The sequence below is a fragment of the Anthonomus grandis genome, chromosome 11 (assembly GCF_022605725.1).
Source record: "Anthonomus grandis grandis chromosome 11, icAntGran1.3, whole genome shotgun sequence".
Taxonomy (NCBI): Eukaryota; Metazoa; Arthropoda; class Insecta; order Coleoptera; family Curculionidae; genus Anthonomus; species Anthonomus grandis.
Genome location: NC_065556.1, coordinates 26,681,465 through 26,696,227, shown reverse-complemented (window position 1 = coordinate 26,696,227; position 14,763 = coordinate 26,681,465). Strand labels below are relative to the sequence as shown.

At 32.4% G+C, this 14,763-nt stretch overlaps 3 protein-coding genes across 5 annotated transcripts; 2 read left to right on the top strand and 1 right to left on the bottom strand.

Moving 5' to 3' along the window:
• Positions 1–1,410: 1,410 nt before the first annotated feature.
• On the bottom strand, positions 1,411–2,928 carry LOC126742342 (uncharacterized). The gene is made up of 3 exons (XM_050448988.1): positions 2,537–2,928; positions 2,198–2,473; positions 1,411–2,116 (listed from the first exon to the last, which is right to left on the bottom strand). Exons 1-3 carry the CDS (start codon positions 2,673–2,675, stop codon positions 1,857–1,859), a joined length of 675 nt encoding a protein of 224 aa, XP_050304945.1. The 5' UTR covers positions 2,676–2,928; the 3' UTR covers positions 1,411–1,856.
• Positions 2,929–3,441: 513 nt separating this feature from the next.
• LOC126742340 (probable pseudouridine-5'-phosphatase) lies at positions 3,442–5,157 on the top strand. Of its 3 annotated transcripts, XM_050448983.1 has the most exons (5): positions 3,442–3,833; positions 3,923–4,141; positions 4,212–4,397; positions 4,656–4,860; positions 4,917–5,157. In XM_050448983.1, exons 1-5 carry the CDS (start codon positions 3,776–3,778, stop codon positions 5,122–5,124), a joined length of 876 nt encoding a protein of 291 aa, XP_050304940.1. In that variant the 5' UTR covers positions 3,442–3,775; the 3' UTR covers positions 5,125–5,157. The 3 variants fall into 3 exon arrangements, with proteins under 3 accessions (XP_050304940.1, XP_050304942.1, XP_050304941.1); XM_050448985.1 differs by lacking the exon at positions 4,212–4,397 and having other exon boundaries at positions 3,445–3,833; XM_050448984.1 differs by lacking the exon at positions 3,923–4,141 and having other exon boundaries at positions 3,446–3,833; positions 4,173–4,397.
• A 4,755-nt stretch (positions 5,158–9,912) lies between these two features.
• On the top strand, positions 9,913–14,693 carry LOC126742339 (probable pseudouridine-5'-phosphatase). Its single transcript, XM_050448982.1, has 3 exons — positions 9,913–10,081; positions 10,136–10,354; positions 14,039–14,693. The coding sequence occupies exons 1-3, from the start codon at positions 10,006–10,008 to the stop codon at positions 14,578–14,580; spliced, it is 837 nt and encodes a 278-aa protein (XP_050304939.1). The 5' UTR covers positions 9,913–10,005; the 3' UTR covers positions 14,581–14,693.
• The last annotated feature ends 70 nt before the right edge of the window (positions 14,694–14,763 follow it).

Here is a 14,763-nt window from a genome sequence, read left to right as displayed (position 1 = left end):
AAAAAAGTGACTATATTAAATAATTACCCCTGGCGTAACAGTTTACTATCCTAACGAACGCCGTTTTTTTGTACGAATTTAAAAAATTAAACAGCTACAAAAGTTAATGTATGTCGTATTTATTATAAATTCGTTGTCGGAGACTCAATCATTTTTCAATCACTTGAAAAAAGAAAATAAAAAATATTAAAATTTTACCCCTGTTCGTTTTTTTTTGCGCAATCAGTTTTTCTTATGAAAAATGATTATTCACCCAACAGGTCCTTTTTGCACCCAGCGCCTTTTTATATAAAAAAAAATCAATACCCACCCAGCTCAGCCCCAACCAACCCAACCCAGCCCAATACAACTCAACCCAACCATACCAAGCCAACCATGTCAAGAGCCAAGACTTAGAAGCATCGGTCTTAGCGCCAATTGAAAACTGCAATTTAAATAGGAAACATATACTAAAAAAATAATAAATCAGCTATTGAAATTAGTTTTGTTTTTTTAATTATTTTTTTTAACGATTTATCGAATGGTATCACTATTCGATCACCTAAAAAAATAGTATATTACCTGTAAAATAATAGCGCTGGTAACCCCGATAAGTCAGTGTCTCGAAAGGTTTTTTCGGTACGTATTCTGATAAGTGATTTCCGATTTGTTGTCTCTCTCGTCTCAACATAATCGAGTATTTCCGAGCGGTGTGTTATGTGTCGAGGTCACCCTGTTCGGGCGCTCGCCGAGTCGCTTCGGGGGAAGCTTCGGGAGTGTGTCGAATGTCCATTGTGTTATTTGCCTGTTTTCCGTCAATATTATATGTCAACTGTCATTATTGTCACCGCTGATTTAATTGAAAATTTCAAATATTTTTTTATAAATATATGGTCAATATTAATTAATAAATAAGGTAATTATTCAGGTTATTCCCGTAACATGTCATATAAGATTATTCAGATGCAGCTATGGAGAACGGAAAATTCTTCGACCTAACCTACAAATGTTTTTTCTTGAATTAGGTAGGTATACTTAAAAAAGTTCAGGGAATATTCTTAATGCAATTTCACCTAATAAAAGACCGAGTTTCATTATATTTAAGTATACTTCATTGCCAAGTGGTTTGGGAGCGTACGTCCAGTGAAGGTGAGCGTACATAACCTCAAAAAGGACTTTAACATGCTAATAATATACAAATATCTTGAGTTCTTAATACAAAGAAAACCACTCAAGGTCCCTAAGACAATAGATTCTAATAGACTTGACCCCTTCTAAACACAGAAACTGGGTAAAATAAATTCACACCAATTAAGGAAAAATTGCCATTTATAACAATACACATTATGAACAATCGGCTATTGTTTCTCTAATTATTTTGGCCAAAAGAGAACAACACCGTGTCCTGAGTTTGTAAATAAATAAAACCCAATGATACAAAATTTATTAAAGCATATTAATCTTATTATTAAAGTGGTATATATCGGACGGAAGCAGCTAATACCTTAAAAAAATTACATTTTACTCATCTTTTTATACAATGTTAATATAAAAATACATTTGAGACACTATTCGAGGTAAATAGTACAGGTGCATGGTAATGCATGGTAATGCATGGTAATGCATGGTTTCATGCATTTACATAGATAACCAGTTTTATAAGTAATGAGAGACACTTCTTATTAATAAAATGACAAGACCTTAATTAGAGATCAGAGCAAGCAATAAATTATTAGTAAAAAACAAAAATTCAAAAAAAAATTATTAATAATTAATACTTCCTTGAACTCTTAATGAATAAGTTGCCATTAATAGAACATTAATCTTTTAAGAGAGTTTAGCCCATAAAAACCTTTAAACAAACAAAATACAGCAACTTAAATATCCGTATGATGTGACCCGCTGGGTTTGTGTGCCTCGATGCTATAATGGGACTGAGGGGCAGAGCCCCTGAGCCTCCTATACTTGGCCCTGCGAGCCTCCACTAAAAACAGGGCTCCTGCGGGCAGTAATAGAAGTGAACCGACACAAGCCAAACCAAATGACCAGCCCAAATCGTTGTTTTGCCACTGGGGCATCCAGTCACGACGATCACCATTAAAACCAAATATTAGGCTTGCGATTAACCCACAAATTCCTGCAAAGATAAAATACCAATGCAAAGCTTACTTTTTATTCCGTTAAATATTAATTGAATTATGGTCTCTATAAATCTTACCTGCAAGAATGAGGTTAGATCCATTGCTTAACAGCAGCAACAAGTATTTATCATGGTCCCTGCTACAGAAACAATACAGCCATGTCAAAAATGCAGCGATAAGTACAAGGGTCATACACAGAGTGAAAAAGAACTGGGTCAATATGAAAAAACCGGGCAATAAAAAGTCATTAATGATGTAGTATTCTTCTTCAAACACCCACCAGCAGCCAGTGAATTTGTAATCGTAATGGTGTCGGAAATCTTCAAAGTTATTAAAACACACCTCCCATAGACCTGAAAAAACAGTCAGGGTTTTCTGTTAAACAGCAAAATGCCTGCTTATAAAAAACAACATACCGATTTTCTCAAAATTGCTATTAGGCACCTTTCCGTTATTAACCAGCCAATAAGGTGTTACAAAAGCCAAGAGAATGCACATAAAAGCTGCTACTGTGACAGCAATCGCTGCCATTCCTGTTTTGGTTTTCATGCCCATGGTCTTTTTTTGGTTTTTTCTTAAGGATTTACTACAAAATTTAGGACTTATTCGTTCAGGATTAACAGGTTTCAAAAGGGGCCACTCATAATCAGACTAGTTTGCGCCCGGGTGAAATTGATCTTTCTGCAATTGAGTCACCGCAAAAGCGTTAATAGGGTATTAATGAGAATAATTAAATAACAATTAGAAAGCAAAACTTATTTTTTTATTGCTGCACCTGTGTTACCGTTTGTTGTGACAGGTGAAACGTCAACATCTGTCAATGTCAGTGACGTGTTAAACAGTGTTGCCAGATAGATTGGACTCTTTTGAATAAGAATTTTTTTTTATTTGGCGTGCACAGTATTACAACCGTTTTGTTTCAACCGCGTGGTTCTTTCATATTGCGTCTTCGTCGCTCTATAAGAACTTTTCGCCTGTATATCTGGACCCGAGTAGATCAGTTTTCTCGCGTGAAGGAAATGCATGCACAGAGACAAAGACAAACGATATATAGAAACAACGCGATAAAAAGAGAAATCCGTTTAATTTTTTTTGCTAGTTAATTCTACCCATAAAATTTAAAGCCACAAAGGATCATATCAACTCATCATATATATATTGTTGTTATATACTATAACTATATTTTTCTAAAAAAAAAATCCCATTAAAGTATTTAAAAAAAAAACACCAATCTGACAGCACTGTCAATTCTGACTGACAGGCACGATGTCAAGGCATATTTATAACCTAACCTAAAAAAAAAAACATAACCTAAAACTTTTGTTTATTTAATTTAAATTGTTTACAGTTGATGAACAATTCAGAACACGATTTTTTTAAATATATTAAACTTATCCCTATATATTTATTATAATTATTAGGGGTTGCGTATAGTATGGTAAAAATTATTTAACCACACAGCTAGTCTAATGTATTGCTCTGCCCGTCAAATGAATCAGCTGATTTCGGTTTGTTTATGTTGCAAATCGCTTTTGTGCAACATATGACCGCTTTTTTTTATTAAATACTATTACATAATATTTAATATACACTTTTAAAGTTGCATAACTAAGATTAACCTCAGAAGAAGCTGTTCCTCTGTGTATCCTATAAACATGTCCAAATATAGAGCAGTCAGTCATGTTATTTTTGATATGGATGGAATTCTATTAGGTAAGCCTGAACTAACTTACTATACAAATATAAGAAAAATCTGGTTTACTTACTGAGTGCTAGTGTGAGAATTTACGACCCATTTATAGACACAGAACCACTTTACACAAAAGCAATTCAAAATGTAGTAGGCCGATATGGTAAAACATTTACCTGGGAGCATAAGTCCCAAATGATGGGTCTCCAAACGGCTGAATCCTCAAAATTTATAGTTAAAGCCCTAGACTTACCGATTACCTGGGAAGAGTACAACTCTATTATCCTGGAAGAGTACAAAATTACCCTGGCTAATCCGGAAATAATACCTGGTGAGTAATACTGTTTTTATTTATATTTTAGATACCGAGGGCGTGTATAAAAAAGCAATCGCGACAATAGCTAGTAGGTTCGGGAAAAATTATACTAGTGATATTGTGGCAAAGGTAACCGGTACCGTGGAACGTGAATCTGCTCGCATCGCTGTTACGGAAATGAAACTTCCCATGCCCGTGGAAGAGTTTCAAAACGAGTTTCATAAACTTTCTTATGATTTTTTTAGAAAATATGGGGTCACAGTTTTTCCAGGTAATTTATGTCGCTTTTGTGGGCTTTCTACTTTGATTTTTCACCATACACAAGACACATGTAATAACAGCAAACTCATAATCCCTTAAAGCACATAGCTTTCATATTATGTTTTTTATTTAATGAATGGTGTAATTAATTTAAGATCCAGTTTTCTTTGGTTTTAAATAACATAAATCTTTAACTCATGATAATGTTTGTACCCTAAAATTAAAATTCTCCAGAACCCCCTCTTGATTTTTTATATTTTACTTTCAGGGGCAAAAAGGTTAGTGCACCACCTTTCTAAACATAACATTCCAATCTCGGTGGCAACATCCTCATCGCAAGACAGTTTTGAACTAAAGTCCGCGAAACATAAAGATTTTTTCAAATTGTTCGATCACATAGTGTGTGGCGGAAGCGATCCGGAAGTAAAACAAGGAAAACCTGCTCCCGATATATTCCTGGTATCCGCATCGAGGTATGGATGATAATCTGGACATTAGGGGGCAGGAAAAAAATCATAATCTTAATTAGGTTTCCTGATAAACCGAACCCCGAAAAATGTTTGGTGTTCGAGGACGCCCCTAACGGGGTACAAGCGGCGGTAAATGCAGGCATGCAAGTGGTGATGTGTCCGGATGAAAATGTGCCATCGGAACTTAGGAAAAATGCCACTATGGTGGTGAATTCTTTGGATGATACTCCTGTAGAAGCTTTTGGATTGCCTGAGTTAATAAAATAATGTTCGTTTTTTTATTAGAGGTCCTTAATGTAACTTGAAGTGTTTTTTTTTTTTTACAAATTTTACAAACCAATTTTTTTGGTTTTTATATTCCAGGCAAGGGTTGTGTTGATGAAAAACAATGTTTTTTCAGTAAATATATATTCAATATTTAATTTAATAACACTGTTTATTTAAATTTGATGTAATTTTATATATAAATATTTAGTATAAAAACAGCGTTATTAGATTGAATAATATGGACGAAAAACAGTGATTTTGCAGAAGAATTTCTTACTGGTAAGCTGTGTGGGGGGTGTAAGGGTAGTGTTGATAAAAAACGTTTTTATATACTCCGTAAAGGTGTTGGAAGTTGAAAAAGATACCTGTTATTCCGACATTTGTGCATTGACGGAACAGTTACAGATATCTAAATCTGTTGTTATTAATTCTCCAACACAGCTACCAACTAGGCCAAATACACCTGACGATAGTCGACCTCGGCTTCTCTTTGTTGGTGGAAATTGTAGCAGAGTGTTCCTAAAACATTTACGTTTAAAGTTTGAAGCTTACTACAAGGTCCAGTGTTTCCTGAAGCCGGGCAGTTCAAGCAGTGAAGTGATTAGGACAGCATCAAATTTAGTTAAGGACTTTACGAAAGAAGATTTTTTAATAGTAATGTTAAATGGAATTTGTTCTTCATCTGATGTTTTAAAAAATTTAATTCAAAATCATGTTGATACAAATACTTTAGTGATGACAAGCCCTTATACTTATTTAAACCATAATGTTATCTATAATAGTAATAAGGCCCTTTATCGTACTTTTCATGCTAATAATATTAATCTGTATGGGTTATAGTAAGTAACTTTGGTTCAGACTTGGTATCATTATTACATGCACATATTTTTAAATATTTTAAAATTAATATTTCATCGAATAAATTGTCTTTGAATCATCAAATTAATGAGTCTGAACTGATTACTGATCGTGAATTGAATTCTTCTTTTTTATAGACATGTCCACGAAGGTTGAATCTCATTCATGTTCATATTCTACTAGTAAGATTGAAATTAGCTCTTCGAAAAGCTTAAGTATCTTTATTCTTAATATACAATCCCTAAGAAAAAAGATGGATGAGCTTCATCTTTTGCTGGACACATGTAATTTTCCTGATATTGTACTTCTGACTGAGCACTGGTTGGGGCCTAGTGAATGTTTTTTAATATCTGATTATGTTCCTATATCAAATTTTTGTCGTCAACAATCTATACATGGAGGAACCATGATCTTGGCTAGGCAAACAATTGAAACGATTTTTTGTAATATTGATAAGTATGATAATCTTCTGTTAGAGAATGTTTTTGAATTCTCTCTTTCTTTTTGTAAGCGTTTTAATTTATATATTCTTTGTGTTTATAGGCCACCTACAGGAGATATTGCTATGTTTTTGGACAAACTTGATTCTCTTTTATCCCAGTTGTCCCTACACTCTAAGGTTATATTGGCTGGTGACTTTAATATCAACTACACTGATGAAACCTTGCCACGTACTTCTCTTTTAAGTATTTTAAATTCTTACGACTTGAAAATGCACGTTCTTTCTCCCACACGAATAACTTCTTCATCTGCAACTATAATTGACTATTTCTGTACAAATTTTGATGACGTTTTATGCACAGTACTCCCATCTGGTATTTCCGACCATGAAGCTGTTCTTGCTAAAATGCCATATAATACTGTATTATCTTCATCTCATTATATGGGAAAAATTTTCAGCAGGAGAAATTTCAATGCTTTTTCTGCTGTTACAGCTTCGGTAAATTGGAATGCACTTGAAACGGCTTCTGACCCACTTACTTTATTTTTTCAAGTTCTGTGTGATAAGATCAGTCAGTGCTTTCCCAAAATGAGGCTTAAAACTAAGAAACGAAAACCATGGGTTACAAGAGGCCTTAGAATTTCTGCTAAAAACCTCCGTTTTTTTGACTAAATTGTGCAAATACACCACAAATGAAAATATCCTTGTATATCATCAGAAATACCGTAGTCTGTACAGAAAGACAATTAAAGCAGCAAAATCTAATTATTATAGGGATCACTTAAATATGTCATCAAATAGGCAAAGAGAGTGTTGGTCGATTATTAATGATTTTAGACATTGCCATAGAAAAGTATCTGAACCGGAGTTAAGACTTGACATTTTAAACAACTATTATTGTGATATACCTAATATCTTGCTCAAGGGCATTCGTAGTAACATTGATCCCTTACACTATCTTCAAAAAGTGTCGGTTGAGCATTCATTTTTCTTTCATCCTGTCGATCTTACAGAAGTAAAAAATGAAATCAAACGCCTAAAAAACCATAAATCACCTGGAGCTGATGGGATATCTTCGAGGTTGTTACTCTTTTTGCCTGATTCAGCCTTAAATGCTTTAGTTTCTGCCATAAACAATTCTTACATATTGGCATTTTTCCTTCATGTTTAAAAGAGGCAGTGGTTATCCCTCTTCATAAGGGTGGAGATTTGGATCAGCCTTGTAATTTCTGTCCCATTTCTATTTTGTCTACCCTCTCTAAGATAGTTGAAAAACTTGCAAAAAGCAGAATTTTGTCCTTTTTACATCATAATGGCATTTTGTCTGCAAATCAGTTTGGATTTCAAGCCGGTAAAGGGACTCATGATGCTGTTTTTAGCGTTTTGGAGAGCGTCTATGTGTCCTTGAATTCTGGAGAGTCATCGGCGGCAGTGTTTTGTGATCTATCCAAAGCATTTGACTGTGTGGATCATGGAATACTGTTATCTAAGCTCGATAAATATGGTTTTAGGGGCGTAGCGTTGCGATGGCTTGAGTCCTATCTATCAAATCGTACTCAGAAGGTTACAGTGTCTGGGCGTTTGTCTGCTTCTAGATCCCAAAAATGCGGCGTTCCCCAGGGTTCAGTGTTGGGACCACTGTTATTTTTACTGTATGTGGATGACTTGAGTTCATTGAAACTGCAGGGCAAGGTGGTTCAGTTTGCTGATGATACCACCATACTATGGAGCCATAAAAATTTAGATTATATTCAGACCTGTATCCTTGAAGACCTTCAGATTTTATCAGGGTGGTGTGCTTCCAACAGGCTCGTGTTTAATGTAAGAAAGACGTCTATTATGGGGTTTAAGTGCGATGTTCAGGGTCTGATGTTTGACGAAAATTCCCTCTTGCAGAATAAAGAGTGCTGCAAGTTCCTAGGAATTACCATTGATGATCGCCTTCGGTTTGAATATCATATTTTACATTTAGCTGGGAAATTATCTTCTGGATGTTTTGCAGTAAGAATGGCAAAACAAGAACTGGGAGGGGTGGTTGCACGTTCAGTGTACTTTTCACTTATTGAATCTCATATTCGGTATGGCTTGCCTTTTTGGGGTTTAACCAATAAGGGGCTACTTAACATTGTCTTTGTTATTCAAAAAAAAGCAGTTAGATACCTGTGTTCTGCTAAGTTAAGAGATTCTTGCAAACCCCTCTTCATTTCTGAGAAAATCCTAACTCTTTTTTCACTCTTTATCTTAGAAACAGCTGCTCTTATTCACAAAATTTCCAAACTACCCTCTGACACTGGCCATTTGACTCGTCGTGTAAATGATGTTCCCCTACCTATTCCTACGTCTTCCCTTACCAAAAACTCATTAATTTACATGAGTAAAAAAATTTATAATCATGTTCCTCTATGTGTTAGATATATATCGGATGTTAAGAAATTTAAAAGAGAATTAAAGACGTTTTTATTGGCTAAGGCATATTATAACCTGGATGACTTTTTTAATGATAGGTTTATTAGTAATTGATTGTTTTATTTAGTTATCTTTAATTCAAGTATGTTCAAAAAGTTTTGTCTTCTTGTGCTTAATTTTGTTCATTGTTTTGTCAATTTTTGAAATTGTATTTTTGTTTTGTTTTTTTAGCTTGTAGGATGCTTGTACACAAGATTATTCTTACGTAATATAGCACATTTTCTTTCTTTCTATTGCATTAAATATTTGCCTTAAAAGAAAAAAAAAATTAAATAATTTACTCTCTCAAATTATAGAAAATTAACAATAATTTATATTATTCTATAGTATTCTTTATTTCTAATTACTTATACACAGCATGGAAAGTTTTATATACTTTTTATTAAATAAATGTTTTTTAATGATAGGTTTTTCCTCTAAGGCAGTCATTTTCTGCAAAAAAAAACGTTTTTAATCAAAACTACCCTTACACCCCCCACCCACCCCACACAACTTACCAGTAAAAAATTGTTTTCAAAAATCATTGTTTTCAATATAATACGCATGAAGAACATGGCTGGTTTCGTCGTTAATATCTAATCTAATAACACAGTTTCTTTATTTAAATTTGATACAATTATATATATGTATATTAATACATATTTAACACAAAAATAGTGCTAATAGACTGGACAATATGGACGAAAAACAGTGATTTTTCAGAAGAATTTCTTCAAATATTTATATAAGTGTAATCGAGTTTAAAAACTAGATATGTAAATCACGTGTCAATTTTTTTAAATGCCGTAATTTTCTTCCTTTTGTAGACAGAATAATATATGATATATGTATATCATAATAACGATAATAACATATGAGGTGTTGCTTGCTATTCTTAAAGCGCTTGCGATTAATAAGGTGTCATTCTTTATTGACTCAGACGTTTCTATAAAAAATTGCAATTTAAGGGATGCAGAGTGTTATTGTGCTAACTAAATGGAGGGGCCACCACTGATTGTTTTAGCAGGTCATTATTCGACATGTCACATTTGTCATTCACATGTCATTCATCCCATTCATCTAATTCATTCATCCATAAAATTAAAAAAAAAATTAAACAACTATTGGTACTTGAAATGCATCAGCACTGCTGCACCAACAAATATTCGCCCGTAACACACGTTATCTTTGACCTAGACGGAACAATTCTCGGTAAAAGTGCTTTCTCTATATAGTCTTTCTTGTTTCTACTTTTAACTTCTACAGATTCCGAGGGTTTATACGTGCAAGTATTGAAAACGGTCGTGGAAAACCATAATCGCGTCTTTGACGACGAGTATGTATTAAAAGTGAAGGGGAGCGTCGAAGGTGACGTAGCCAGAATTGCCGTGGAGGGTTTCCAATTGGACATTACCGAAGAACAGTTCTTGGATGAGTACCATGAGTACGTTTACGCCCAATTGGGGGATTTGGACTTAATGCCAGGCAAGTAGGGGTAGTCGGGTAAAACAGGATACCGGTTCTTTTCTAAAAAGAAGCAGCGCCACCAGTTAATCGCTAAAAATTACATTTGTCTAAATGTACTAAGTGGAGATTCCTAACTTCGTTATTGCGATTAGTAAGAAACAACATGGTATTTTGCTTTGTTAGTGTTCAGTTACGAATTTCTTGGATTTAAGTCGGAAATTAAATAAGGTTGAGGATTTTTATGATCCTGTAGAGGTTTGGCTGTAGTACAAATTTTAGTGAATATTACACATTTTTTTTAACGTTTTTTTTTCACGTCATTTTATTGAATAGAAGTTACTCTTAGAAAATTGAAAGGCCTTTTAATGTTTTAAGAAGTTAATCCAGGAATATGCTATACAACTTTTATTTATTCTATTTAAATTTAATATATTCGAAGATAGGGGTCATTTTTAAGGCTTTAGATTTTAATATTAACTTACTTATTTACTTTTATTGGCTTTTATCTGTTTCCAGATGCCTTTTACTCCAACCATATTCTTGTTTCTGATCCCACTATATTAATTTTTTATATTAATTAAAAAACGCTGAAATAGGTGTCTAATGAAATTAATTGAGCAATTTGTACACCAATTTTCAAATTTCTATCTTTGGTAGTTTTTGAGTTATGGGCATTTTGTGGTGATTTATTATAAAAGAATTCAATTTTTTCACAAAAATTCAAATTTTCTTAAATCTTTGTATATTAATTAAAAAACGCTGAAATAGGTGTCTAATGAAATTAATTGAGCAATTTGTACACCAATTTTCAAATTTCCATCTTTAGTAGTTTTTGACTTATACGCATTTTGTGGTGATTCATTATAAAAAAATTCAACTTTTTCACAAAAATTCAAATTTTCTTAACTCTTTGTATATTAATTAAAAAACGCTGAAATAGGTGTCTAATGAAATTAATTGAGCAATTTGTACACCAATTTTCAAATTTCTATCTTTGGTAGTTTTTGAGTTATGGGCATTTTGTGGTGATTTATTATAAAAAAATTCAACTTTTTCACAAAAATTCAAATTTTCTTAACTCTTTGTATATTAATTAAAAAACGCTGAAATAGGTGTCTAATGAAATTAATTGAGCAATTTGTACACCAATTTTCAAATTTCCATCTTTAGTAGTTTTTGACTTATACGCATTTTGTGGTGATTCATTATAAAAAAATTCAACTTTTTCACAAAAATTCAAATTTTCTTAACTCTTTGTATATTAATTAAAAAACGCTGAAATACGTGTCTAATGAAATTAATTGAGCAATTTGTACACCAATTTTCAAATTTCTATCTGTAGTAGTTTTTGAGTTATAGGGATTTTGCGGTGATTTATTATAAAAAAATTCAATTTCTTCACAAAAATTCAAATTTTCTTAACTCTTTGTATATTAATTAAAAAACGCTGAAATAGGTGTCTAATGAAATTAATTGAGCAATTTGTACACCAATTTTCAAATTTCTATCTTTAGTAGTTTTTGAGTTATAGGGATTTTGTGGTGATTTATTATAAAAAAATTCAACTTTTTCACAAAAATTCAAATTTTCTAATCTTTGTATCTTAATTTAAAAACGCTGAAATAGGTGTCTAATGAAATTAATTGAGCAATTTGTACACCAATTTTCAAATTTCTATCTTTGGTAGTTTTTGAGTTATGGGCATTTTGTGGTGATTTATTATAAAAAAATTCAACTTTTTCACAAAAATTCAAATTTTCCTAACTCTTTGTATCTTAATTTAAAAACACTGAAATAGGTGTCTAATGAAATTAATTGAGCAATTTGTACGCCAATTTTTAAATGTCTATCTTTGGTAGTTTTTGAGTTATGGGCATTTTGTGGTGATTTATTATAAAAAAATTCAACTTTTTCACAAAAATTCAAATTTTCTTAACTCTTTGTTTATTAATTTAAAAACGCTGAAATACGTGTTTAATGAAATTAATTGAGCAATTTGTACACCAATTTTCAAATGTCTATCTTTGGTAGTTTTTGAGTTATGGGCATTTTGTGGTGATTTATTATAAAAAAATTCAACTTTTTCACAAAAATTCAAATTTTCTTAACTCTTTGTATATTAATTAAAAAACGCTGAAATAGGTGTCTAATGAAATTAATTGAGCAATGTTTACACCAATTTTCAAATTTCTATCTTTAGTAGTTTTTGAGTTATAGGGATTTTGTGGTGATTTATTATAAAAAAATTCAACTTTTTCACAAAAATTCAAATTTTCTTAACTCTTTGTATATTAATTAAAAAACGCTGAAATAGGTGTCTAATGAAATTAATTGAGCAATTTTTACACCAATTTTCAAATTTCTATCTTTAGTAGTTTTTGAGTTATAGGGATTTTGTGGTGATTTATTATAAAAAAATTCAACTTTTTCACAAAAATTCAAATTTTCTTAACTCTTTGTATCTTAATTTAAAAACGCTGAAATAGGTGTCTAATGAAATTAATTGAGCAATTTGTACACCAATTTTCAAATTTCTATCTTTGGTAGTTTTTGAGTTATGGGCATTTTGTGGTGATTTATTATAAAAAAAATTCAACTTTTTTAAAAAATTCAAATTTTCTTAACTCTTTGTATATTAATTAAAAAACGCTGAAATAGGTGTCTAATGAAATTAGTTGAGCAATTTGTACACCAATTTTCAAATTTCTATCTTTAGTAGTTTTTGAGTTATAGGCATTTTGTGGTGATTTATTATAAAAAAATTCAACTTTTTCACAAAAATTCAAATTTTCTTAACTCTTTGTATATTAATTAAAAAACGCTGAAACAGGTGTCTAATGAAATTAATCGAGCAATTTGTACACCAATTTTCAAATGTCTATCTTTAGTAGTTTTTGAGTTATGGGCATTTTGTGGTGATTTATTATAAAAGAATTCAACTTTTTCACAAAAATTCAAATTTTCTTAACTCTTTGTATATTAATTAAAAAACGCTGAAATAGTTGTCTAATGAAATTAATTGAGCAATTTGTAGACCAATTTTCAAATTTCTATCTTTAGTAGTTTTTGAGTTATAGGCATTTTGTTGTGACTTATTATAAAAAAAATCAACTTTTTCACAAAAATTCAAATTTTCTTAACTCTTTGTATATTAATTAAAAAACGCTGAAATAGGTGTCTAATGAAATTAATTGGGCAATTTGTACACCAATTTTCAAATTTCTATCTTTAGTAGGCCTTGAAAAAAAAAAGTTTATTTGTATTATTTTTAAACAAAAATAACACTTGTAAAGATTTAGATGTTATGTTCTATAATTCTTCGTCTAAATTGATAAACTCCCTTCAATTGACATTTTGATCTTAGAGATATATGAGCACTTAAAATCAATCGTTGCAAACAAAATTGTATTAAATAAAAATATCATTTGATCCATGGACGTAATAGATCCGCGCGTTGTAAATGTAGCTATACATACATAGATACAACCCGAGCTAATAAAAGCGTGTTACAAAGGGTCAATGAGAAAGTTCCAGGTAAAAAACAGTGAATATCAATAGCATAGTTAGTCACGAGTATCGGGTTAAAACACTTTAGGTATCCTGTTTTAGGCAAATCTCCCCTATATTAAATTTAATACTGTTTACTGTACTGTACTATTGAGTGTTTTTTTTAAAGAAATGTAGAAGTTCGACCTTTTTTAGGTGCCGAACGAGTGATAAAACACTTATACTCCCACAACGTCCCGATGGCAATCGCCACCTCGTCGACCCCAAAAGCTTTTGGCATAAAAAGGAAAAAACACGAAGAACTGTTCGCTCTATTCGATCATATCGTGTGCGGTGGCGGCGACCCGGAAGTACTCAACGGTAAACCCGCCCCAGATATATTTCTGGTAGCGGCGGCACGTTTTCCAACTAAACCAAAACCCAGCGAGTGTTTAGTGTTCGAAGATTCCGGAAACGGGGTGAAAGGAGCTTTGGCGGCGGGCATGCAAGTGATCATGATTCCCGACCAGTCTGTGCCCCATGACGTTTGGAAATCGGCCCACATGCGACTGGATTCTTTTAATTATTTTGTTCCCGGAGTGTTCGGATTGCCGCCGTTTCCCCAAGAGGACTTGGCCCTGGTGTTTGCCGACACTAGACTGGATCCGGTTAGGTCCATGAAGGATGTTTTTATTATTCCAGAGGAGCGGGCTGAAAAGAATTTAGAAGTAAACGAGGTGCTAGAGAAGGAGTCGTAACGCGTTGAAGCGAGTACATTGTGGGCCATTTTTCATTTCGCAAAGGCTAATATTGAGCTGCAATTTATTCTGTTGTTGACATACAGGGCAAAAAGAAAAAGTTTCATTTTTAAGGGTGATTTTTGATCCTGTATAAGTGAAAAAAAAGTGATTTTAATTTATATTATTTCAAGAGACATACAT

Coding starts and splice junctions, on each gene's coding strand:
- LOC126742340 (XM_050448983.1), top strand. CDS start 3,776: ATGTCCAAATATAGAGCAGTCAGTCATGTTATTTTTGATATGGATGGA. Junction 3,834..3,922: donor TATGGATGGAATTCTATTAG/GTAAGCCTGAAC, acceptor ACCCATTTATAG/ACACAGAACCACTTTACACA. Junction 4,142..4,211: donor TAATCCGGAAATAATACCTG/GTGAGTAATACT, acceptor TCGCGACAATAG/CTAGTAGGTTCGGGAAAAAT.
- LOC126742342 (XM_050448988.1), bottom strand. CDS start 2,675: ATGGGCATGAAAACCAAAACAGGAATGGCAGCGATTGCTGTCACAGTA. Junction 2,474..2,536: donor TAGCAATTTTGAGAAAATCG/GTATGTTGTTTT, acceptor CTGTTTTTTCAG/GTCTATGGGAGGTGTGTTTT. Junction 2,117..2,197: donor ATCTAACCTCATTCTTGCAG/GTAAGATTTATA, acceptor TTATCTTTGCAG/GAATTTGTGGGTTAATCGCA.
- LOC126742339 (XM_050448982.1), top strand. CDS start 10,006: ATGCATCAGCACTGCTGCACCAACAAATATTCGCCCGTAACACACGTT. Junction 10,082..10,135: donor CCTAGACGGAACAATTCTCG/GTAAAAGTGCTT, acceptor TAACTTCTACAG/ATTCCGAGGGTTTATACGTG. Junction 10,355..14,038: donor GGATTTGGACTTAATGCCAG/GCAAGTAGGGGT, acceptor GACCTTTTTTAG/GTGCCGAACGAGTGATAAAA.